General features: G+C 42.5%; 1 protein-coding gene across 3 annotated transcripts; it reads left to right on the top strand.

Annotated features, from left to right (window-relative positions):
- The first annotated feature begins 259 nt into the window (after nt 1-259).
- LOC147026618 (N-terminal Xaa-Pro-Lys N-methyltransferase 1-like) lies at nt 260-20843 on the top strand. Of its 3 annotated transcripts, none has more exons than XM_085882226.1 (4): nt 260-547; nt 1671-1846; nt 9642-9894; nt 20188-20843. In XM_085882226.1, exons 1-4 carry the CDS (start codon nt 391-393, stop codon nt 20442-20444), a joined length of 843 nt encoding a protein of 280 aa, XP_085738352.1. In that variant the 5' UTR covers nt 260-390; the 3' UTR covers nt 20445-20843. The 3 variants fall into 3 exon arrangements, with proteins under 3 accessions (XP_085738352.1, XP_085738353.1, XP_085738354.1); XM_085882227.1 differs by having other exon boundaries at nt 293-466; XM_085882228.1 differs by lacking the exons at nt 260-547; nt 1671-1846 and adding an exon at nt 2105-2313.
- The last annotated feature ends 4006 nt before the right edge of the window (nt 20844-24849 follow it).

The raw sequence follows: 24849 nt of genomic DNA, 5'->3' as shown, positions 1-24849 counted from the left end.
TGAGAGCATAATTCGCTTCGTGAGAGAGCAGCAATTTACTAGTTCATTACAATTGTGTGTAATGGATCAGATGCTGCAGCGAATTGTCCAGAATGTGACATCGACCTGATTCATTGGATGATGGAAAATCGATTGTTTATGAGTAATTCAAAGAATGCGGTTTCCTTCAAACGTTCGTCATGACAACAATAAGAGATTTTCTGCTCTAAATACATAATAACCAGTGTTTCCACTCCAGAAGTCTCCCGAAAGCTACGTGCTGCTCAGAATTTTGCCAGCTGAGAATCTGACACCTCAGGGGACAAATTTAGCCTCGTGAGGCAAAGCTCCAGTCCCGAAGAATCCGCCAAGTATCCTGCAGGGCAAGGCAGACACAAGAAGTATCTTTCTATGTCTTCTTTGAAGAACGTGATTCGCTCGTATTTCTTTGAGAGCTGCAACTTCTTACTGAAGCAGTACTCCCTGGGTAAGAGCTTTGATACCCGTAGATACCACCTTTCGCATATACCCAAGTCCGACAGGATGTTGCAGACGTGTCGCACTTATGGTACGTTTGAGATGTCTGCTCTGCGTTGTCTGACCTGGCTATATAAACTGATTAACCTCTATAAACTGGTACTTCACAGGCAGGGCATTGCTTCACAAAATGCACCGTCCCTCGGGTGGACGTCAAGCTGGGTGTCCCCTCTGCCAGCATGGGTTGGTGGACATTAAAGATCCCACGGGTCTTTCATGAAGAGTTGGGGAGTTTTGCTGGCACCATGAGCAAGTGGTAAATGTAAACAGTAAAACCAGCATGTTTGGTGGTGAAAATCCACAAGGACACAGGAGGCCCTCACTGTGATGGTGAAAAGTTTCTCAAGCACATTTCTCGTAATTGGTCCAACTAAAACTCTTGTGTTTCACCATCAGCAATGATCTGTTTTGGGCAAACCACATATATCAAAGTTGCTCTCTAAAGTTTGTTTTCCATTTCTGTTTCATCCCCAGTTTTAACCCCTTATTGTCATTGCTGTGTTTGAGCTTGAACCCAGCTTGTTCATCCACTGCATCCTCCTCCCCCTGCCTCTGATTAAATTCCTCTTCATGCCCATTCTTTTTCCAAGTGTCCCTCTACCCAATTATTGATGCTTCCCATTTTCCACCAGCACCTTGAACAAATCACAAATTCCTGTCCAAATTAACTCCAGTCAAAGGTCAGGCCTGACCAACTTGTACCTGAAAGACTTGGGACAAAAACTTCCCCCTCAGCCAACCTGTTATTTGGCTGTTAAAGAAGGTCGTCGTCGTCGCCATACACGTGGTATTGGTATTGACATATCTGAGCTCCGTGTTCCCTCATTGGAACATCCTGGAGATTTGTTTAAATAAGGACTTCATTCACCAAGTGCTGTTGCATCATTACATCCTTGATCCTTCACTTATAGGGATTCATCTTCATGATAAATTAGCTGAGCTTGTTGAACTATTAGCAAGCTGAACACATGAAATCTGAAACAAAATTTTTTTTCAATCAAAAGGAATGCTTTGGTAAATGGAGGAGCTGCACACTTGACAATCTCATACCACACTCGACATAAGGGAGGTGAGTTTGCACACCATTTCTTTGTGCACCATGTCCCAATTTCTTGTTATCACTTCCCTTTGTTGTTTGCATCATCTGTTCTCAGTGAATCTCTTCGTGCTCACGAGCGAAGTCATAGATGACGACATCACGTTCTATGCGCGAGCCAAGAAGTATTACATGGACATACCGCCCACCGAGGAGAGTATGTTAGGTGGATACACTGAGATAGCAGATGCTGACATCGCTGCATCCAGAAAGTTTATGAACAAATTTCTCAAGGTAAGCACATTTTCACACGTCACGTCAGACACCTTTGTTAATACAGAATGTCTGCGCCGGGGGTATAAGACCCCCTGCGAAGGAGCAAAGAGGTGTTTAAAACACTGCATTCAATTAATACGAAGATTCCCCAAGGATAACCCAAATGAAGCCGAATCTGATGGTAAAACGTGAGGGAGGCAAGAACGCGGGAAGATGTTTCTTATCATTAAAATTGTTTATTAAAAGGCCCACACGTGACTTTCCAAATGACCTTGTCCACCCCAGAATGCTCAGCTGGCATGCACATAAACATGTTTGAGCTTGTACGCAGCTTGTTCACCACCTTAGCAAGAATGGTCATCGGGGAAGGGAACGTATATAGTGTACAAGCGAGGTACCGTTTAATGCATGGGAGGGGGAGAGACAACCGGTTCGTGAAGGACTTGGGGAAAAAACTTCCTGCAGCTGACCTCAACATAAGTAAGGTGGGTAATGTTTATATGATGTCACAATGGCGAAACTGCAAAAACTGAATCGGTGAATTCATGGGTGGAAACCATGACATAATTTCCTCATTGTGCTATAAACTTGATCTCTCCATATTTTCATTGCAAACAGCATCATTCCAATCACAAATTAATAAAATATCCTGAATATAACAAAATACAACATTACAAATAGTCGTGAGGAAGACAAATATAGACGCTTTATACAAACACTCGTGAGATAAACAAATACAAACACTGAAAACAAACATTCGTGAGATAAACAAATATAAACACTGAAAAAAAACATTCGTGAGATAAACAAATATAGATACTTTATACAAACACTCGTGAGATAAACAAATATAAACACTGAAAACAAACATTCATGAAATAAACAAAGATCGACACTTTATACAAACACTCGTGAGGGAAACAAATATAGATACTTTATAAAAACACTCGTGAGATAAACAAATATAAACACTGAAAACAAACACTCGTGAGATAAACAAATATAAACACTGAAAACAAACAATCGTGAGATAAACAAAGATTGACACTTTATACAAACACTCGTGAGGGAAACAAATATAGATACTTTATAAAAACACCCGTGAGATAAACAAATATAAACACTGAAAACAAACACTCGTGAGATAAACAAATATAAACACTGAAAACAAACAATCATGAGATAAACAAATACAGACGCTTTATACAAACACTCGTGAGGAAAACAAACATAAACACTTAAAACAAACATTCGTGAGAGAAACAAATATCGACACTTTATACAAACACTCATGAGGGAAACAAATATAGATACTTCATACAAACACTCGTGAGGTAAACAAATATAGACACTTTATACAAACACTCGTGAGATAAACAAATATAAACACTTAAAACAAACATTCGTGAGGTAAACAAATATAGACACTTTATACAAACACTCGTGAGATAAACAAATATAAACACTTAAAACAAACATTCGTGAGGTAAACAAATATAGACACTTCATACAAACACTCATGAGGTAAACTAATATAGACACTTTATACAAACATTCGTGAGGTAAACAAATATAGGCACTTTATACAAACACTCATGAGGTAAACTAATATAGACACTTTATACAAACATTCGTGAGGTAAACAAATATAGACACTTTATACAAACACTCATGAGGTAAACTAATATTGATACTTTATACAAACACTCATGAGGTAAACTAATAGAGACACTTTAAACAAATACTAATGAGATAAACAAATACAGACGCTTTATACAAACACTCGTGAGGTAAACAAACATAAACACTGAAAACAAACATTCGTGAGAGAAACAAATATCAACACTTTATACAAACACTCATGAGATAAACAAATATAAACACTTAAAACAAACATTCGTGACGTAAACAAATATAGACACTTTATACAAACACTCATGAGGTAAACTAATATGGACACTTTATACAAACACTCATGAGGTAAACTAATATAGACACTTTATACAAACATTCATGAGGTAAACAAATATAGACACTTTATACAAACATTCGTGAGGTAAACAAATATAGACACTTTACACAAACACTCAGGAGGTAAACTAATATAGATACTTTATACAAACACTCATGAGGTAAACTAATAGAGACACTTTAAACAAATACTAATGAGATAAACAAATACAGACGCTTTATACAAACACTCGTGAGGTAAACAAACATAAACACTGAAAACAAACATTCGTGAGAGAAACAAATATCAACACTTTATACAAACACTCATGAGATAAACAAATATAAACACTTAAAACAAACATTCGTGACGTAAACAAATATAGACACTTTATACAAACACTCATGAGGTAAACTAATATAGACACTTTATACAAACACTCGTGAGGTAAACTAATATAGTTACTTTATACAAAAACTCGTGAGGTAAACAAATATAGACACTTTATACAAACACTCATGAAGTAAACTAATATAGACACTTTATACAAACATTCGTGAGGTAAACTAATATAGACACTTTATAGAAACATTGGTGAGGTAAACAAATATAGACACTTCATACAAACACTCATGAGGTAAACTAATATAGATACTTTATACAAACACTCATGAGGAAAACTAATAGAGACACTTTAAACAAATACTCATGAGATAAACAAATACAGACGCTTTATACAAACACTTGTGAGGTAAACAAATATAGACACTTTATACAAACACTCGTGAGGTAAACTAATATAGACACTTTATACAAACACTCGTGAGGTAAACAAACATAAACACTTAAAACAAACAATCGTGAGATAAACAAATATAGATACTTTATACACACACTCATGAGGTAAACTAATATAGACACTTTATTCAAACACTCGTGAGATAAACTAATATAGACACTTTATACAAACAATCGTGAGATAAACAAATATAGACACTTTATACACACACTCATGAGGTAAACTAATATAGACACTTTATACAAACACTCGTGAGATAAACACATATATAGATGCTTAAAACAAACATCCGTGAGGTAAACAAATATAGATAATTTAAACAAACACTCATGAGGGAATCTAATATCGACACTTAAAACAAACATTCGTGAGGTAAACAAGTACAGATACTTTGTACAAACACTCGTGAGGTAAACAAATATAGTTACTTAAAACAAACATTCGTGAGGTAAACAAATATTGACACTTCATTCAAACACTTATGTGGGAAACAAATATAGATACTTCTCCAAACACTCGTGAGGTAAACTAATATAGATACTTTATACAAACACTCGTGAGGTAAACTACTATAGACACTTTATGCAAACACTCGTGAGGTAAACAAATATAGACACTTTATACAAACGCTTGTGAGGTAAACTAATATAGACACTTTATACAAACACTGGTGAGGAAAAAAATATAGACACTTTATACAAACACTCGTGATGTAAACTCATATAGACACTTCATTCCAACACTTGTGTGGGAAACAAATATAGATACTTTATACAAACACTCGTGAGGTAAACGAATATAGACACTTTATACAAACACTCGAGGTAAACAAATATAGATACTTTATTCAAATACTCTTGAGGTAAACGAATATAGACACTTTATACAAACACTCGAGGTAAACAAATATAGATACTTTATACAAATACTCGTAAGATAAACTAATGTCGACACTTTATACACACACTCATGAGGTAAACTAATATAGATACTTTATACAAACACTCGTGAAGTAAACTAATATAGATACTTTATACAAACACTCGTGAGGTAAACTAATATACACACTTTATACAAACACTCTTGAGGTTAACAAATATAGACACTTTATACAAACACTCGTGAGGTAAACTAATATTGACACTTCATTCAAACACTTATGTGGGAAACAAATATAGATACTTCTCCAAACACTCATGAGGTAAACTAATAAAGATACTTTATACAAACACTCGTGAGGTAAACCAATATCGATACTTTTTACAAACACTCGTGAGTTAAACTAATATAGATACTTTATGCAAACACTTGAGAGGTTAACTTATATGGACACTTCATGAAAACACTCGTGAGGAAAACTAATATAGACACTTCATACAAACACTCTTGAGGTTAACAAATATAGACACTTTCTACAAACACTCGTAAGGTCAACTAATATTGACACTTCATTCAAACACTTATGTGGGAAACAAATATAGCTACTTTGTACAAACACTCATGAGGTAAACTAATAAAGATACTTTATACAAACACTCGTGAGGTAAACCAATATCGATACTTTTTACAAACACTCGTGAGTTAAACTAATATAGATACTTTATGCAAACACTTGAGAGGTTAACTTATATGGACACTTCATGAAAACACTCGTGAGGAAAACTAATATAGACACTTCATACAAACACTCTTGAGGTTAACAAATATAGACACTTTCTACAAACACTCGTAAGGTCAACTAATATTGACACTTCATTCAAACACTTATGTGGGAAACAAATATAGCTACTTTGTACAAACACTCGTGAGGTAAACTAATATAGACACTTTATTCAAACACTCGTGAGGTAAACTAATACAGACACTTTACACAAACACTCGTGACGTAAATGAATATACATTTTATACAAAAACTCGTGAGGTAAACTAATATAGACACTTTATACAAACACTCGTGAGGTAAACTAATATTGACACTTTTTCAAACACTCGTGAGGTAAACTAATGTCGACACTTTATACAAACACTCGTGAGGTAAACTAATATAGACGCTTTATACAAACACTCGTGACGTAAACTAATGTCGACACTTTCTACGAAAACTCGGAAGGTAAACTAATATAGACATTTTATACAAACACTCGTGAGGTAAACTAATATAGACACTTTATACAAACACTCGTGAGGTAAACTAATATAGACACTTCAAGCAAACACTCGTGAGGTAAACGAATATAGACACTTAATACATACACTCATGAGGTAAAGTAACATAGACACCAGATACAAACACTCGTGAGGTAAACTAATAGAGACACTTTATACAAACACTTGTGAGGGAAACAAATATCGACACTTTATGCAAACACTTGTGAGGTAAACAAATATAAACACTTTATACAAACACTCATGAATAAAGTTATATCGACACTTGATACAAACACTCATGAGGTAAACTAATATAGACACTTTATGCAAACACTCGTGAGGTAAACTAATGTGGACACATTTTCCAAACACTCATGAGGGAAAGTAATTTCGACACTTGATACAAACACTCATGAGGTAAACGAATATAGACATTTCATACAAACACTCATGAGGTCAAGTAATATAGACACTTGATTCAAACACTTGTGAGATAAACTAATATAGTTACTTCATACAAACACTCGTGAGGTAAACTAATATAGACACTTTAAGCAAACACTCATGAGGTAAACAAATATAGACACTTGATTCAAACACTTGTGAGATAAACTAATATAGTTACTTCATACAAACACTCGTGAGGTAAACAAATATAGACACTTTATACAAACACTCGTGAGGTAAACTTATATTGACACTTTTCCACACACTCATGAGGTAAAGTAATATAGACACTTTATAAAAACACTCTTGAGGTAAACTAATATAGACACTTTATACAAACACTCGTGAGGTAAAGTAATATTGACACTTCATTCAAACACTTATGTGGGAAACAAATATAGATACTTCTCCAAACACTCGTGAGGTAAATTAATATAGATACTTTATACAAACACTCATGAGGGAAACTAATATAGATACTTTATACAAACACTCGTGAGGTAAACTAATATAGATACTTTATACAAACACTCGTGAGGTTAACAAATATAGATACTTGATACAAACACTCTTGAGGTAAACTAATATAGATACTTCATTCAAACACTCGTGAGGTAAACTAATATAGATACTTTATACAAACACTCGTGAGGTAAACTAATATAGATACTTTATACAAACACTCATGAGGTAAACTAATATAGATTCTTTTTACAAACACTCGTGAGGTAAACTAATATAGACACTTTATACAAACACTCGTGAGGTAAACTAATATCGACACTTTATACAAACGCTTGTGAGGTTAACAAATATAGACACTTTATACAAACACTCGTGAGGTAAACTAATATAGACACTTTATACAAACACTCATGATGTAAACTAATTTAGACACTTCATTCCAACACTTGTGTGGGAAACAAATATAGATACTTTATACAAACACTCGTGAGGTAAACGAATATAGATACTTTATACAAACACTCATGAGGTAAACTAATATAGATACTTTTTACAAACACTCGTGAGGTAAACTAATATAGACACTTTATACAAACACTCGTGAGGTAAACTAATATAGATACTTTATACAAACACTCATGAGGTAAACTAATATAGATACTTTTTACAAACACTCGTGAGGTAAACTAATATAGACACTTTATACAAACACTCGTGAGGTAAACTAATATCGACACTTTATACAAACGCTTGTGAGGTTAACAAATATAGACACTTTATACAAACACTCGTGAGGTAAACTAATATAGACACTTTATACAAACACTCATGATGTAAACTAATTTAGACACTTCATTCCAACACTTGTGTGGGAAACACATATAGATACTTTATACAAACACTCGTGAGGTAAACGAATATAGACACTTTATACAAACACTCGAGGTAAACAAATATAGATACATTATACAAATACTCGTGAGGTAAACTAATATAGACACTTTATACAAACACTCGTGAGGTGAACAAATATAGATACTTTATACAAACACTCGTGAGGTAAACTAATATAGACACTTTATACAAACACTCGTGAGGTGAACAAATATAGATACTTTATTCAAACACTCGTGAGGTAAACTAATATAGATACTTTATACAAACACTCGTGAGGTAAACTAATATAGATACTTTATACAAACACTCGTGAGGTGAACTAATATAGACACTTTATTCAAACACTCTTGAGGTTAACCGGGGTATACACCGGCCCAGTACACCTATTTTAACCGGGGTATACACCGGCCCAGTACACTGGTACTCATTTTGCTGACCTCGGAAGGATGACAGGCTAAGTCAACCCCCTGGTGGATTAATTCAGTGGCCCAACGGGGCTTGAACTCAGGACCTTTTGGATCTCAAGCCGCTGCCCTAACCACTGCGCCAACACCAGGCTAAAGGAACATTGTACATCTATGATGATAAATTGTACTGTGATTTTAAAAATCGAGTGATTTCGTTATTGTTATCGCCAGGATTTTTGCTTGAATTTAGTTTTTATATTAAAATGATCTCTTTTGTAAAAGTAAGCAATGTGTGCTGGTCTCTTCTAAAATAAACATGAATTATGAGGTCCCTAACAAAGAACTTGAACACAGGAGGCCCATCAAATCAAATTGGCCCATCAAAGGCACTAGTTTATGATTTCCAACCCATGGTTGTTTGTCTCTCTCTGCTCTATCCTTTTTAAATGCTGAGCATCAAGTAAGGATCAAGCAGCACGTACTACTTTTAAAGTCTTTGGTATGACTGGCAGCATGCAAATCATCAACCTCTCTGACTCAGAGGAGACAGTATATCTCTTTCACCACCGAGTCTGGTTAAAACCTCGTACCCCAGACAATTTACTCCCTCCTCTTTTCTCTGTATTAATCCTCTGTATCCTCTCCTCCCTCAATGATAAAAACGAATCTTATGACCATGTTTCCACTGTGAGTGCACAGCCCAACAAGGGAGGAGCACGGAAGGAGTTTGCACTCGACTGTGGTGCAGGTATAGGCCGCACCACCAAGTACCTGCTGCTTCCCATTTTTTCCCGCGTGGACATGGTGGACATGATCCCTCTCTTCCTACGTATCGCTCGCAAAAGCTACCTGAAGGCGAATATCCGACGTGTCCGCTTCATATGCAGCGCACTACAAGACTTCAGACCCAAAGCCTCTCACTATGATGTTGTGTGGATACAGTGGGTTACAGGCAAGTGCTACATCAGGGTGTTTGGGCCATATGTGCAAAGATCATCCTTAAAGTAAGTTAACTCCACTCACTGAAGTTGAAAAAAATTAAAACCATCATTAAAAGATACAAGGATATTGACAAGGAAATATAACACAGGTGGAGGCCATTCAGTCCATCATGCCTGCATGAACACCATACCAATTTATCTACACAAGATCCAAGGAAGAAAATGCAAAAAAAGCTTTCAATTAATGAAATACTTTTTTTCTTTGTTTGTTTTGTTTTGTTTCTTGTATATATATATATATATATATATATATATATATATATATATATATATATATATATATATATATATATATATACACACATTTTTCTTCCCGTCAGGGGAGGGGGCATGGTCTTGGATAAAAAAACACACATCAACCACACAACCCCCCTTGAAAAAACCCCCCACCAACAGCACTCCATACACATGCACACAATCACTCATCAATGCTCAAACTACCGAAAAGTCTTCTCAACATCCCTACACCCCTCTATCTCTATAACTTCCAGGTACATATCTAATTCTAATTTCAACTTATCTACTTTTTCTGCTGCCACTATCTTTCCAGGGAGGCCATTCCATGCATTAACTATTCTCTGAGCAAAAGTCCCCTGCCTTACTCCCATCTTAACTCCCCTCTTCTTTCCTCTCAGGCTATGGCCCCTGGTCCGATCACTGTCTACTCTGTTGAATAATTATTCATCTGCACTTCTTTTATCTCTACCTTTCATTATCTTAAACATCTCTATCATATCTCCTTCGCCTCCTTTCTAGTGTATAAAGCCCTGTCTCCTTCAGCCGCTCCTTGTTGCTGAGTCTAGCTAGGCCCAGAATCAATCTCGCAGCCCTGCGCTGAACCCTCTCTATGGCATCTATGTCCTTTAGGAACTGTGGTAACCAGAACTGCACACAATATTCTTGATGTGGCCTCACTGAATTCCTGCACAATGTTAACACCACCTCTTTTGGTTTATATAATTGATCCCCCTCTGAATACAATCTAAAACCCGATTTGCTTTACCTATAGCTGACTGGCACTGTGCTGCCTGCTTACCTCCCATGTCTATAACCACCCCCAGATCCTTCTCCTGTGTGACACACTCCAAAATTAACCCTTGCATCTTGTAATATCTCTTTTCATTGTTCTTTCCCATCCCCAACACCTTACACTTGCTCAGGTTAAATTCCATCTGCCAATCTTTTGCCCAATCGATGCAAGTATCAATACTTTCCTGAATCTAATCACTATCCCCTCTGCTATCCAAGTCACCTCCAAGCTTTATGTCATCTGCAAATTTGGAAAGCTTCCCCTTTTCCCTATTATCCAAATCGTTGATGTGAATAATGAATAGTAATGGTCCAAGTACTGATCCCTGAGGTACCCCACTACTTATATTCTCCCAGCAAGGCATCCGCCTGCTCACAGCTAATCTTTGCTTCCTACCACTAAGCCAGTTTGCAATACAATTAGCAACCTGACCAGCCACTCCAAAAAGCCCTCACTTTGGCTAACAACCTCTGATGTGGTACCTTATCAAATTCCTTCTTAAAGTCAAGGTATACTATGTCCACTGCCTTTCCATCATCCACCCAATCAGACACTGCTTCATAGAACTCTAAAAGATTTGTTAGACAGGAACTACCTTTGGTAAACCCATGCTGACTACCTTTAATTGGTTTGTATTTGTTTAAATGGTTCCTCATCGGTCCTTAATTAATGTCTCTAACACCTTCACCTCAACTGAAGTCAAACTCACAGGTCTATAGTTTCCCAATTCTTCTCTGGATCCTTTCTTAAATCATGGTATTACATTTGCTACTCTCCAATCCTCCGGTACCGGTCCTGACTCCAGGGAACTATTGAAAATATCTGTTAACATCTCGCTTTCCTGCTCAGCCACCTCCATCAATACTCTCCATTCATCCATCCATTGGGACCATACTCTGTGCAGAGCGTTGATGCTATCTCAGTAGTTTCCTTGGCTATTGGGCACAATCCTGGACGGGTCGCCACTCCGACACAGGATACCAGCAAGCTGGCACTCATTTTGCCGACCTCAGAAGGATGACAGGCTGAGTTAACCCCACCTGGTCTTAATTCGACAGCCGAGTGGGATTTGAACTAATGATCCAAGGATCCCAAGCCCACCACCCTAACCCTAAAGCCAACACCAGGCATATCAATACTCTTGGTTGCATACTATCTGGACCTGGAGCCTTATCTTCTTTTAGATTACCGAGCTGATACTGATTACCGAGCTGATGACAGGATACTATCTGGACCCGGAGCCTTATCTTCTCTTAGATTACCGAACTTCCTCCACTCCAACCTGGATCTTCTGTAAAAGCCCTCCCTCACCACTTTGATAGATACTCTCAGCTTTTGGCAATTCTCCTGACTGTTCTTGTGTAAAAGTTGAAGAAAATACCTGTTTAATAAGCCTGCCATCTCACTTTCATCACTAACCACTCTCCAGGTGCTATTCCTCAATGGCCCATAATGGTCCCAACCTGTTCTTTTCCCCTGATATACTTTTAAAAAGCCTTGCTATTATCTTTAATATTCTTAGCCATATCCTTCTCATACTCTCTTTTGGCTTGCCGAGTTATTTTCTTAACTTGCCTTTGTTTACATCAATAGTGATATAAATCTAACTCCAGTCCTGTTAGTTTAAACCTAATAAATGCCTTCTGTTTCTCCTTAATAGCGTTCCTTATCTCACTGTTCAACCACCCTGATCTCTTTCTGTTTCTAGTTTTACACCTCATTGGAATGTACTTACTCTGCACTCTATACATTTGGTCCTTTGAAGTTTCCAATTTCTCTGATGCTGATTGTCCTGTTGTTAGCTTCTCCCAATCTACATCACCCAATTCTCTCCTCATACCCTCAAAGTTTGTCTTCCTGAAATCTAATAGCCTTACCCTACTATCCTGAACTCTAAACCTTTAATAACAGAATCTTTGCACACACAATGTTATGGTCATTTGCTCCTAAATGCTCCCCGAACTCCACCTCCTCCACCGTATTGGGATCGTAACTTAAAAGTAGGTCTAACACTGCACTCCCCCTTTTGGGCTTATCTACAAACTGGGTTAAAAAGCAATCCTGGACTCCAACTAGGAAATACTCATCTGCTCTGCCCTTTCCCTGTTCCTCTACCCAATCTATCCCTGGCAAGTTAAAATCTCCCATTATCAATACTCTTCCCTCACCACATGCCCTTTTGAATTCTTCATGCACTCCTCCTTCCTCCTCCTCTTCCTTCACACCCGGAGCCCTATCAAAGCATCCTTCCAGTACCTTACTGTTTTTACAATCTCTAATCTCTACCCACACAGAATCCTCAACATTTATTCCTTTCTTAATGTCACCCCTTTCTCTTGATACATTGCTGTCCTTTACTCAGATTGCTACTCCTCCTCCTATTCTCTCCTTCCTATTACACCAAAACACCTTGTGGCCTTCAAATCCTGTCCTCCAGTTACTCTCCTCCATAAACCATGTCTCACTCACTGTAATTACATTGTACTCCTCGCTATTTACTTTGGCTTCAAGCTCTTCCATCATATTATTTAAACTTCTGGCATTTGTATAGAACATGTTTAACTTTTCCCTTCCTGAAATTCTATTTTCATGCCTGGCCTTACTCATCACAATTACATCATCCGTTCCTTCCTCAATTCCAACTGCAAACCTTGCTGTCCCTTTTCTATTTAATATACGTCCATCATTCCGGAAACACCCCCTTTGTCCCCGAAATGATTGCCACTGCTTCTTAAATGTAAAACCTTCCTCCCTACACCATTCCTTCAGTGGTCCAGTCATTGGTTGACATCTATTGTTCTGCTCATAATTTCGATATTGTTTCCTAATCTTGGGAGGATCCCAGAAAACATGATATGACCTCACAAACCTTTGCTTTCAGCTGCTTACCCAACATCCTGTATCTATTTTTCAAAACCTCCGAGTAAACTTTCCCTACATCATTCACACCCAAGTGTACCACAACCAACCTCTTCCTGCCATGACCCGATACAATATCGTTTACCCTTCCTTCAATGTCCCGAACTCCTGCTCCTTCAAAACTGCACAGAATTCTGTCTACAATCCTTCCTGCAGAATTCAGAATCAACATATTTAATAACTTCATCACCCACAAAAACTGTTTCCCATACATACCTCATGTCTACTAATTTCTACTGCTGCACAAACACCACTGCCTGCACACTCTGCACCTCCACCTCTGCCTCTGCCTGCACCCACTGAACCTCCACAAATGCCTGCAGCTGCTGCACTTCCACAACTGCATGCACCCACTGCACATCCACCTCTGCCTGCACATGCTGCACATCCACCACTGCCTACACCCACTGAACCTCCACCACTGACTGCATCTGCTGCACATCAACCTCTGCCTGCACATGCTGCACATCCACTACTGCCTGCACCCACTGAACCTCCACCACTGACTGCACCCGCTGCACATGTGCCACTACCTGCACACCATGCACCCGTACAACTGCCTGCACCTGCTGCACCTCTGCCACTGCCTGCACATGTTGCACGTCAGACACAACCTGCATCCGCTGCATCTCCACCACTGCCCGCACTCGCTGCACCGTCACCACTGCCTGCACACACTGCACCTCCACCACTGCCCACCCCTGCTGCACCTCCACAACTGCTCACCTCTGCTGCACATCCACCACTGCCCACCCCCACTGCACCTCCATCACTGCCCACTCCTGTCGCACCGTCACCACTGCCCGCCACGTTGCACCTCCACCACTGCCCACCCCGTTGTACCTACACCGCTGCCTGGCCCGTTGTACCTCCACCACTGCCCGCCCCCATTGCACCTCCACCACTGCCCGCCCCGTTGCACCTCCACCACTGCCCGCCCCCGTTGCACCTCCACCACTGCCCGCCCCCGCTGCACCTCCACCACTGCCCGCCCCATTGCACCGCCACCACTGCCCACCCCCATTGCACCGTCACCACTGCCCACCCCCGTTGCACCATCACTGCCCGTCCCCGTTGCACCATCACCGCTGCCCGTCCCCATTGCATCGTCACCACTGCCCGTCCCAGTTTCACCTCCACAACTGCCTGCACCCGCTGCACATCAGCCAATGCCTGCACACATTGCACATCTTCCACTGCCTGCACATACCGCACCTGCACCACTGCCTGCCCCCGCTGCACATCCACCGCTGCCTGCACACACTGCACATCAGCCACTGCCTGCACCCACTGCACCCCAACCACCACCTGCACTTGCTGCACCTCTGCCACTGCCTGCACATGCTGCACTCACCCACTGCCTGCACCCGCTGCATTCCACCACTGCCCACACTCGCTGCACCTCAACCACTGCCTGCACACGCCGCACCTCCACCACTAAACCACCCCCGCTGCACATCCACCACTGCCCACCCTCGTTGCACCATCACCACTGCCCGCTAGGTTACACCTCCACCACTGCCCGCCCCCATTGCACCTCCACCACTGCCCGCACCCGCTGCACCTCCACAACTGCCCGCCCCGTTGCACTTCCACCACTGCCCACCCCCGCTGCACACCCACCACTGCCCACCCACGCTGCACCTCCACCACTGCCCACCCGCGTTGCACCATCACCACTGCCCGCCCCCGTTGCACCGTCACCACTGCCCGTCCCCGTTGCACCGTCACCACTGCCCGTCCCTGTTGCGTCGTCGCCACTGCCCGCCCCAGTTTCACCTCCACCACTGCCTGTACCCGCTGCACCTCCACCACTGCCTCCACCCGCTGCAGATCAGCCACTGTCTGCACACGTTGCACATCCGCCACTGCCTACACATGCTGCACATGCACCACTGCCTGCACACACTGCAAATGAGCTACTGCCTGCACATGCTGCACCCAACCATGCCTGCACTCGCTGCACACCCACCACTGCCCGCACCCACTGCACCTCCAACACTGCCCGTACCCGCTGCACATCCACCACTGTCCGCACTCGCTACACATCTACCATTGCTTTCTCCCGTTGCACCATCACCACTGTCCGCCCCCATTGCACCTCCACCACTGCCTGTACTCGCTGCATCTCCATCACTGCCCGCCCCTGCTGCACCTCCACCACTGCCTGCACACTCTGCACCTCCACCTCTACCACTGCCTGCACATGCTGCATATCCACCACTTCTGGCACCCTCTGCACATCAGCCACTGTCTGCACCCATGGCACCTCTGCCCCTGCACCCACTGCACCTCCACCACTGCCGCACTCGCTGCACATCCACCACTGCCCACCCCCGTTGCAGTCACCACTGCCCACCCCCGTTGCACCGTCACCACTTCCAAAATCCTCAGCAATCTCACTCCACAACCATAACCAACTATTGTGTACAAATTTCTCATATTCTGCTACTTGCTGCAAATTATGGATGCGTTCCTTTAACCGAGTAATTACCATCCTCAAGTGGACGATTTCCTCACACTTCCTACACCAATAAGAACCCTCTGCTTCCCCCATTGTTGACGTGACCCACATTGAGCAACTGTTACATTTTACGTACTCCTCTTCCTTTCTCCTTGTCTCTCATTTATAACCTTCTTCACCCCCATACTCCCAAGGCCCCAACTGACTTCATGCTAAACTTATCACAAGGCCTCCCCCTGCATCTTTCAATGAACTACACCACCGGTCAAAAGTTTTTGAACACACCCATTTTTCAGTTTTTACTGAAATTTCAGCAGTTCAAGTCCAGTGAATAACCTGAAATGGTACAAAGCGAAGTGGTAAACTGCCAGAGGTTAAAAAAAAAAGCTCAAATGAGCGAAGATCCTCGTCCTCTTAATGATGACGTCATAAAAACGAATATGACGTCATTGTGATGTATCAGGTTTGCGATAAATTTTCTGTGCTAATGCCCGGCTTGATTTCCGCAAACAAAATTCAAAGAGCTTGCCTAGTTTCGGAGATAATGGTATCGGCGATTTCCATTAGCGGCGATATAATGTCAACTTTTTTTCTAGGAAGAATTTCCAAAAGCGGAGATGGTTACTGCCTGCGCATGGGCTTTCTGCATATACATGGCAAGTTTCATGAAGATCCGATGAAAACTCTGGGTTGTGAAACAAAAAATGCCAAAAAAAATAGGAATGACGTCATAAATATTGATATGATGTCATAGTGATGTATCACATGTGCGGTAATTCAACTCTGCTAATGCCCTGTTCCATTCCCTCAAACAGAAGTCAAAAAGCTTGCCTCGTTTCGGAGATAATTTTTTCGGCGATTTCCATTAGCGGAGATATTTTGACGTCATAACTTTTTTTCTCGGAGGAATTTTCAAAATCGGAGATGGTTACTGTCTGCGTAGGGTATTTTTACATATATATGCCAAGTTTCAGGAAGTTTCGATGAAAACTGTAGGCTGTGAAACAAAAAAGTCCACAAGAAGAAGATGGAGAACAACAACATGAGTCAGACTTAGAGATCCTCCACGAGGATCTAAAAAGTTAGGTTACTAAAAAACTGAAAAATAATGTAAATTTCAGAGTTGCTAAAAAAGGCCCTTTTCAGGGAACAAGTAATGGGTTAGCAACTGCAGCTGTTCTGCAGCAACGGAAGTAAATTAAGCCTTGAAAGTTGATGCAAACAATTCCTACAGGTGTCCCAACTTTTGTTGATTAGTTACAAATCCTCTATCTGTATAAAAGCAGTGTTGGAACAGAATGTATTGCTACACCCTCTGAAGCATTATTTGGACAATATTGCACTGCAGGAAGTAGTATATTGCTATCATAATGGCAAGAAAAAGACAATCAACAAAGGAAGACAGACAGACCATTATCTATATATTCCTAAAACTCTCATCTTGTGTGTATGTATGTATGTATGTATGTATGTATGTATGTATGTTCCCGAAATACAGCCAAAACGGTACAGGGTAGCGCAAAATTTTTAGTGCCAACTTACTCACCATTCTCCTGTGGTATGCAGCATCAAGTTTTCTTTCAAATCGGGCAACGAAAAATATTATTAAAAAATTAATTCCCGATTCAGTCAAGTACTCTCCAGAAGAATTTGATCAATGCAAACAACCTCAGCGGAAAGTTCGCTGGAGCTATCTTTTTTTTCTTGAAATGATTTATTTTAAAATCTCAAACATTTAGTAAAGACAAAGAACGATTAATTTTTTTAGCATAAAATAAACATCGCCATTTTGATCGAATACTTCCGTGTTCATTAATAAATAAAATTGTGTTTCGAAGATTACGCACAATAATTTCTTCGACTTTCTTTTCTCCATTTTTTTTTCACATTGACGCGTAATATCAAGTTTCGTCCAAATCGGGCAATGAAAAAAATTATTATAAAATCAGTTCTCGGTTCAGTCAAGTCGTCTTCGGGATTATTTGATCAATGCAAACAACCTCAGCGGTATAGTTTGTAGGAGCTATCATTTTTTTTTCTCTTTTTTGAAATGAATTTGTTTATCAACCGGTCACAACGAGAACCCAACGGGTTCACGGGTCATGGAGTAACCCTTTAACGTGCAAGTCTTTTCTTTGGAGAAATTGCAAAGCTGGCCAAGGTGTCAGTGAGTACAATTTCCTACACCATCAAAAGGCACTTGGAAACTGGAGGAAACTCTGACAGGAAGAGGTCTGGCAGACCCAAAACCACAACACAATCAGAAGACAAGTTTCTGAGAGTCAACAGCTTGCGTGTTAGGCGGCTCACAGGACAGCAGCTTCAAGCACAGCTTAACACTGGTCGAAGTAAGGAAGTCTCAGTTTCAACTGTGAAGAGAAGAATTCGAGCTGCAGGTTTGATAGGTCGAGTGGCAGTAAGAAAGCCATTGCTAAGATGGCAAAATAAGAAAAAGAGGCTTGCCTGGGCCACGAAGCACCGCCAGTGGACTACTGAAAACTGGAAGAAGGTTTTATGGACCAATGAATCAAAATTTGAAATCTTCGGTTCATCACGTGGGGTTTTTGTACGCCGTTGAGTCGGCAAAAGGATGCTTCCTCAGTGTGTGACACCAACTGTCAAACATGGAGAAGGAAGCATGAGATCTGGGGCTCTTTTGCTGGATCCAGAGTCAGCGAATTGCACAGAGTGACTGGCACCCTGAACGAAAAGGGTGACCACAGCATTTTTCAGCACCATGCAATACCCTCTGGTCTACGCCTAGTTGGTCAGGGGTTCATCCCACAGCAAGATAAAGACCCAAAACATACCTCCAGGCTATGTCAGAACTACCTTAGAAGAAAAGAACAAGACGATAGGCTTCAAATCATGGAATGGCCAGCACAGTCTCCAGACTTAAACCCCATCAAGCTGATTTGGGATGAACTGGACAGAAGGGTGAAAGCAAAGCAACCTACAAGTGCAACACGTTTGTGGGAACTTCTGCAACAGTGTTGGGAAGAACTTTCTGAACAATATTTGATTTCTATTGTAGAAAGAATGCCACGAGTATGTTCAGCTGTTATATCTGCAAAAGGTGGCTACTTTGATGAATCAAAATTTTAGATTAAATTTTGTTCAACAAAACGATTCCATGATTTCTTTTTTACCTGCAATTGTTTATTTGTTCTTTGCTTTAATTTCAGAATATATTGAAACATTAAACTGCTTAAATTTCAGTAAAAACTGGAAAAATGGGGGTGTTCTAAAACTTTTGACCGGTAGTGTAACTCAACTACCCGCTAAAACTGTTATGAACCTTAAAAAAAAAGTACAGTTCCACAGCCCCTGACACAAATCTCGATAACAAAATACTCAAAATGCTTTAGAAGGACTGGAAATGAAGCTTGAGAAGGATTGTAAGGAGAGCTTGTCACCTAGCGTACAAGTGCGCTGATCCCTGAACCGGAAGTCCGGAAGTGACGTCATACAGTAATGGAGATTTGTGTTGTCAAATGCCTGGACCAGTTTATTGCTTAGTCAGTAAGGAACACAATTTTTAGATATACAGCATAAGATATACAGCCCGTTTATCCCAAAACAACATCAAAATTCCCCCCGGTCTAACTAGATATGACAGAGAAAATGTAAAATCTATGAGCCTGGGCCTCCATTTGATCTCTCAAAATATGACTCAAACTTGGCCTAATTTTGGTCTGTATGTCCCATCCATCCTTAACCACCCATCCCATGAAGTATGTCAATGATCTCATCTCTCATCCCAAGTCGCCCATCATCAGTGCCACAATTCATTTATAATACAACTTGATCTGTTTTGCCATCGATGTGCAGGACACCTCACTGACGACGACCTTCTGGAATTTCTGCGCCGATGTCGACGGGCACTACGTCAAGATGGCATACTTATAATAAAGGACAACGTGGCTCACGAGGGGGTACACATCGATGTGAAAGACAGCAGTGTGTGCCGGGCACGGCCCATACTCACTGCCATCTTCCATCGTGCAGGCCTTCGAATACTTTGTGAGGAGCCTCAAATGGACTTTCCTGGAGAAATTCTTCCAGTGTGGATGTTTGCACTGCGCTAACTCCGAAGGTTCATATGGTACTTCCAACAGACAGCTTGGATTGATCCAACTGATGGCTCCATTTGATCTGACATGTAGTTCCACGTGATCCGACCGATAACTCGACCTCTATGTGACCGAGCTAACAGCTCCACGTAGTCAAAATGAAACTTCAAGCTGACAAGACTCAACCACTATCAATCGTTTATTTCAGTATTTATTTTTTCATGCTGATTTCATCACAAGGGTAGTCCAATATAATATACCAAGTACTAGCTTATCTCAAGAACCTAAGGCATTGACATTTCTTTTCACAAGGATTGGTAACTCTTGATACTTGTACAGGATGTATGATATGCATGGAATTTGATAATACAGTACACTACACAATGGTCATTCTGCAATAAAATTCATCGATATTGGAAGAAAACTTTGTTATTACCTACATCATATATATATATATATATATATATATATATATATATATATATATATATATATATATATATATATATATATATATATATATATAGTTACGAGTTTTCCGCCCGCCCGGCGTGCGAGTAACCGCGTTAACTAATAACGGCTGCTCGCCCACCGAACGGACAATTCAGTCGTGACTTTCTGGAACAACGCCAGAAACCAGTCATGGGTGGGTTTTTAATCCCACCACGGCCCAGTCCGTATTCTACCCATGCGAAATAGGGTCAATCGCTGAATATCGATATACCTAAGTACCCGCGCGGTTAACCTACCGAGGAACCGTACCTCGGCGAAGGCCTGCTTGGACACGAACCGCTTAAGCGGTCCATTCCATTCTGAGATAACTGAGCGGGTATTATCGCCAGACCTCGCCAGACCCGATTCTATTTAACGGTTATATAAAAACCCACTACTATTCCGAGAAACAACATGGCAGTTCAATAAGGAGAAAATGACACGACGAACGGGGTAACATTCACACAAGCACATTTATTTACTACACAGATGCACATATACAAACAATCATGCAGTCAATGGGGGAAGGGGTCAAGACACGAGCAAGGTAAAAACACTACAACCGACTATAAGCAATTATCAATGGGGTCACTTACACAGTTTTACTTCGCAAGCCACGGCGCCACAACATTCCTTCAAAGAAAAGCAGGAAAGACCCCATCAAAGGCAATGGGGTCACACTGGACCTCTTGGGTCTTTATGGCGTGGGACTTGGCAGACCGAACGAGTCCCACGAGACCGTTGCAGGTTACCTGCACCCTCGTGGTCACTGGCTTTGGCGACCCGCGATGCTCCTTCCCCACGGCGGCTAGCGTAGCCACGGTTGAGCCCAGGCCCTGCTCAACGGCCAGCGAGCTCTCTCCAAATGAACGCGCGACACAGCAGGTAAGGCTGCTCCTCCAGCTCGCGTCTCTTTCGCGATGCCTAGACCTCCGCCGACTGGCTGCTCCCAGCTCCCCACTCGGACACGAGCCCCAATCTTCACCCAGCTCCGGAAGAAGCAGCCCAGGTCCTTCCGCGACATCCAGCGGCCACGACAACTCCAGCAACCACCTAGAGAGAGAAGGAACGCCTGAGAGAGAACGAAAGCTCCATGTGCCCTTTTTATTACTCACGCCCCGCCCTCCGCTCTCGCCCCGCCCTCCTTCCAGAACTTGCGGGAACCTTCCCGAACAAACGTTTTCCCGCCAAATCGGGGGCGCTTCCTCGCCGCTGTGGTTGTCTTCTTCCACACGCCGGGCGGAATTCACCGTGGTGGCGCCATTCGTCAGGGGGAGGGGGGACGGGGGCCGCCTGCTTTCCCTTGAAGGCCAGGCCGCAACCGTGTGTCGAAGTGGAAACGCGGTGGTGTGGTTATGAGGGTTGTGGTTAAGGTGATCAGGATGGCATGGTTTGTTGAGAGGCGTGTGTGGTTGTGGTGGTGGAAGGACGGTGGGTCTGAAGCGGTTGTTTGAGAGCGATGTTGGTGGTGGTGGTCCATAATAACGATAGTGAAAGAAAAACGGCTATCTCAAAGATCACAGCCCTGTGACACGAATAAATTCCCATTAAACAACGGTGGGGAAATCTAACTGAACACAGACTTATCGATCTAACTAAACTAAGGACCTTTATGGTGTTCTGCGAATTTCTACAGCCGTAACACTACCCCCGCCCCTTTTTACAGACTCGTACCGAGTCGTCGAATTTTCGTGTGCCATCATGTGTAAGTTTCCCCGAGTACGTTTTACCTTCGGATCCCTGAGTGTGACATTTAGTGTATTTATGTCCCAAAAATAAATAACCGACGAGCTGAGTAACTAACCAAACAAACCCACTCATACAGACAACTTAAATAAATTGCCGGCGCTACGACAAACATGCCGGGGGAGCAACTCATGTACATTTACCCTTAACTAGCACATTTTACACTACACCATGGCCCAGGACTGATGGACTCTGTCGGACATTTACCCTTAACTTGAACATTTTACACTACACCATGGCCCAGGACTGATGGACTCTGTCGGACATTTACCCTTAACTTGTACACTTTACACTACACCATGGCCCAGGACTGATGGACACTGTAGGAAAAGAAAAAAAGGGAGCCAGGCTACCCACATGCAGTCTCTAGCTCATGAACAAATGCAGGTGCAGGGAACGTGGCCGGCTGCTCAAGCGCAGTCCTAGGCCTACCCCTTGAAATGAGCGCAGTGAACACAAGCGGTGCACGGGCTGCCAATGCAGTCCCGTGATGCGGCTGCCGACAGGGCAGTCCCTGCAGCACACGTGATGATCTGACTCAAGCAAACACAAGCAATGAATGGATGGATGGACGGATGGAACACACGGTGCACGGGCTGCCAATGCAGTCCCGTGATGCGGCTGCCTACAGGGCAGTCCCTGCAGCACGCACGATGATCCTGCTGCAAATGGAAATGAATGGGGGAAAATGCAAAACAGAAGGGCGAGCAGGCATGGGGTCAAGGCAAAAGCAGGCAGACAAGGCATGTCAAGGCAAAACAAGGCCGTTGCAGCAAAATGGGGCGGTGGTGAATCTGACCAGCACAGGCCTTGTAGAAAAACAGCTGGCAGCTGAACTGGCCAGCACGGCCTTGCAGCAAAACAGCCGGCAGATGAACTGGCCGGCACAGGCCTTGCAGCAAAACAGCCGGCAGACCGGCACAGGCCTTGCAGTAATGAGGTTCGTGGAGGGAGTGCGGTGGTGCTGGCCACTCGGAAGGCGGGCTCGGACCTACCCGACTGTCTCCCTCCCAACCTATCGCCTTTGCCTGTCTCTGTCCATACGCACCCCCTTAATTTGCAATTTTTTTTTAGCTCCAACTTATTTTTTTGTTTTATTTTATTTTTACTTCCCCTATAAATTTGCCTCCCGAACCCCCTTTTTGGTCTCTGTTCGGCTAACCTATTGTCATCTGGCCTACCCCCAACCCCTGCGTTCCCTTCCTGGAGGGGAATGAGGGAGAGCTAGCGCCTGTGTCGAGGCCCAATCCGAACCTCTCAATGGCCTCCTCAGATTTCAGCGATCTTTAACCCAAAGTGTGTCCAGCGGCCCACAACGAGCGAAGGGATGGATGGTGCGGAGCGGTACACTTCCTATCTACCCTAACCATTTAACTGTTGACTACCCGGGGCTTCCTAAAGCGCCTCTCGCTTAAACTATCGGTTCTAAAAACCCAGATTCCCGTCGCCTGTGTTGGTGTCCTCACAAATTTCGGCCCATGCCCTCAAATTTCCTCCCGTGCCCTCACACGGTCTCATGGCTGGGACGCGTGGCTCCCTTGGCAGGAACTACCCTCTGCCGATTCTCCAACGATGGCACCCCCGGGCACTACACTGCCTCCGAGCCTACCAGCTCCCTAAACACTGGGGAGTGCCCTCTCTGGCGACTCCCCTGAACTGCTACATGGCAGGCTGGTGCCCCGGGCCCCTTCCCTGGGTGCCCGTCCCAATGCACTGCCCACGTGGCCAATGGCGCCCCAGGCCCCGCATCATGCGGGCCCACCCGTGCCCACTACACTATCCAGCCCCCCATGGACCCTTGGCCTCCCGCGGCTGACGAGCCCGGTGCCGGAGGTACCCACTAAGCGATACTCACCATTCGCAGCCACGCTCCCAGCCCATCAACAAAGCTCCTGCACCCCTCCCAATGGGTTTCGAGCCTATGTTCCCACCAACAGCAAAACGACCTCCATTTTGTAAATTTAATTAACCCACTAACTCACCTTACACTGACCCTGGGGTCCCTTGGGTGGGAATCACTCCACCCCGCAATCACTCATCGCACCATGCATACCACATTCGCTCCATACACTTAGGCCCGCTGTCCTCACTCACTCAACATGTTTGTTTTCATTTCACTCCTCTTCTCACACATCGCTGATCACTGCCATTCTGCTCACTACATCCCCTATCTACCTCGTGC

Source organism: Eptatretus burgeri, chromosome 5 (assembly GCF_056783735.1).
Source record: "Eptatretus burgeri isolate ZD-2024b chromosome 5, Ebu_testis_v1, whole genome shotgun sequence".
Taxonomy (NCBI): domain Eukaryota; kingdom Metazoa; phylum Chordata; class Myxini; order Myxiniformes; family Myxinidae; genus Eptatretus; species Eptatretus burgeri.
Note: the sequence above shows the minus strand (reverse complement) of the source record. Positions and strands in the feature narration are given on the sequence as shown.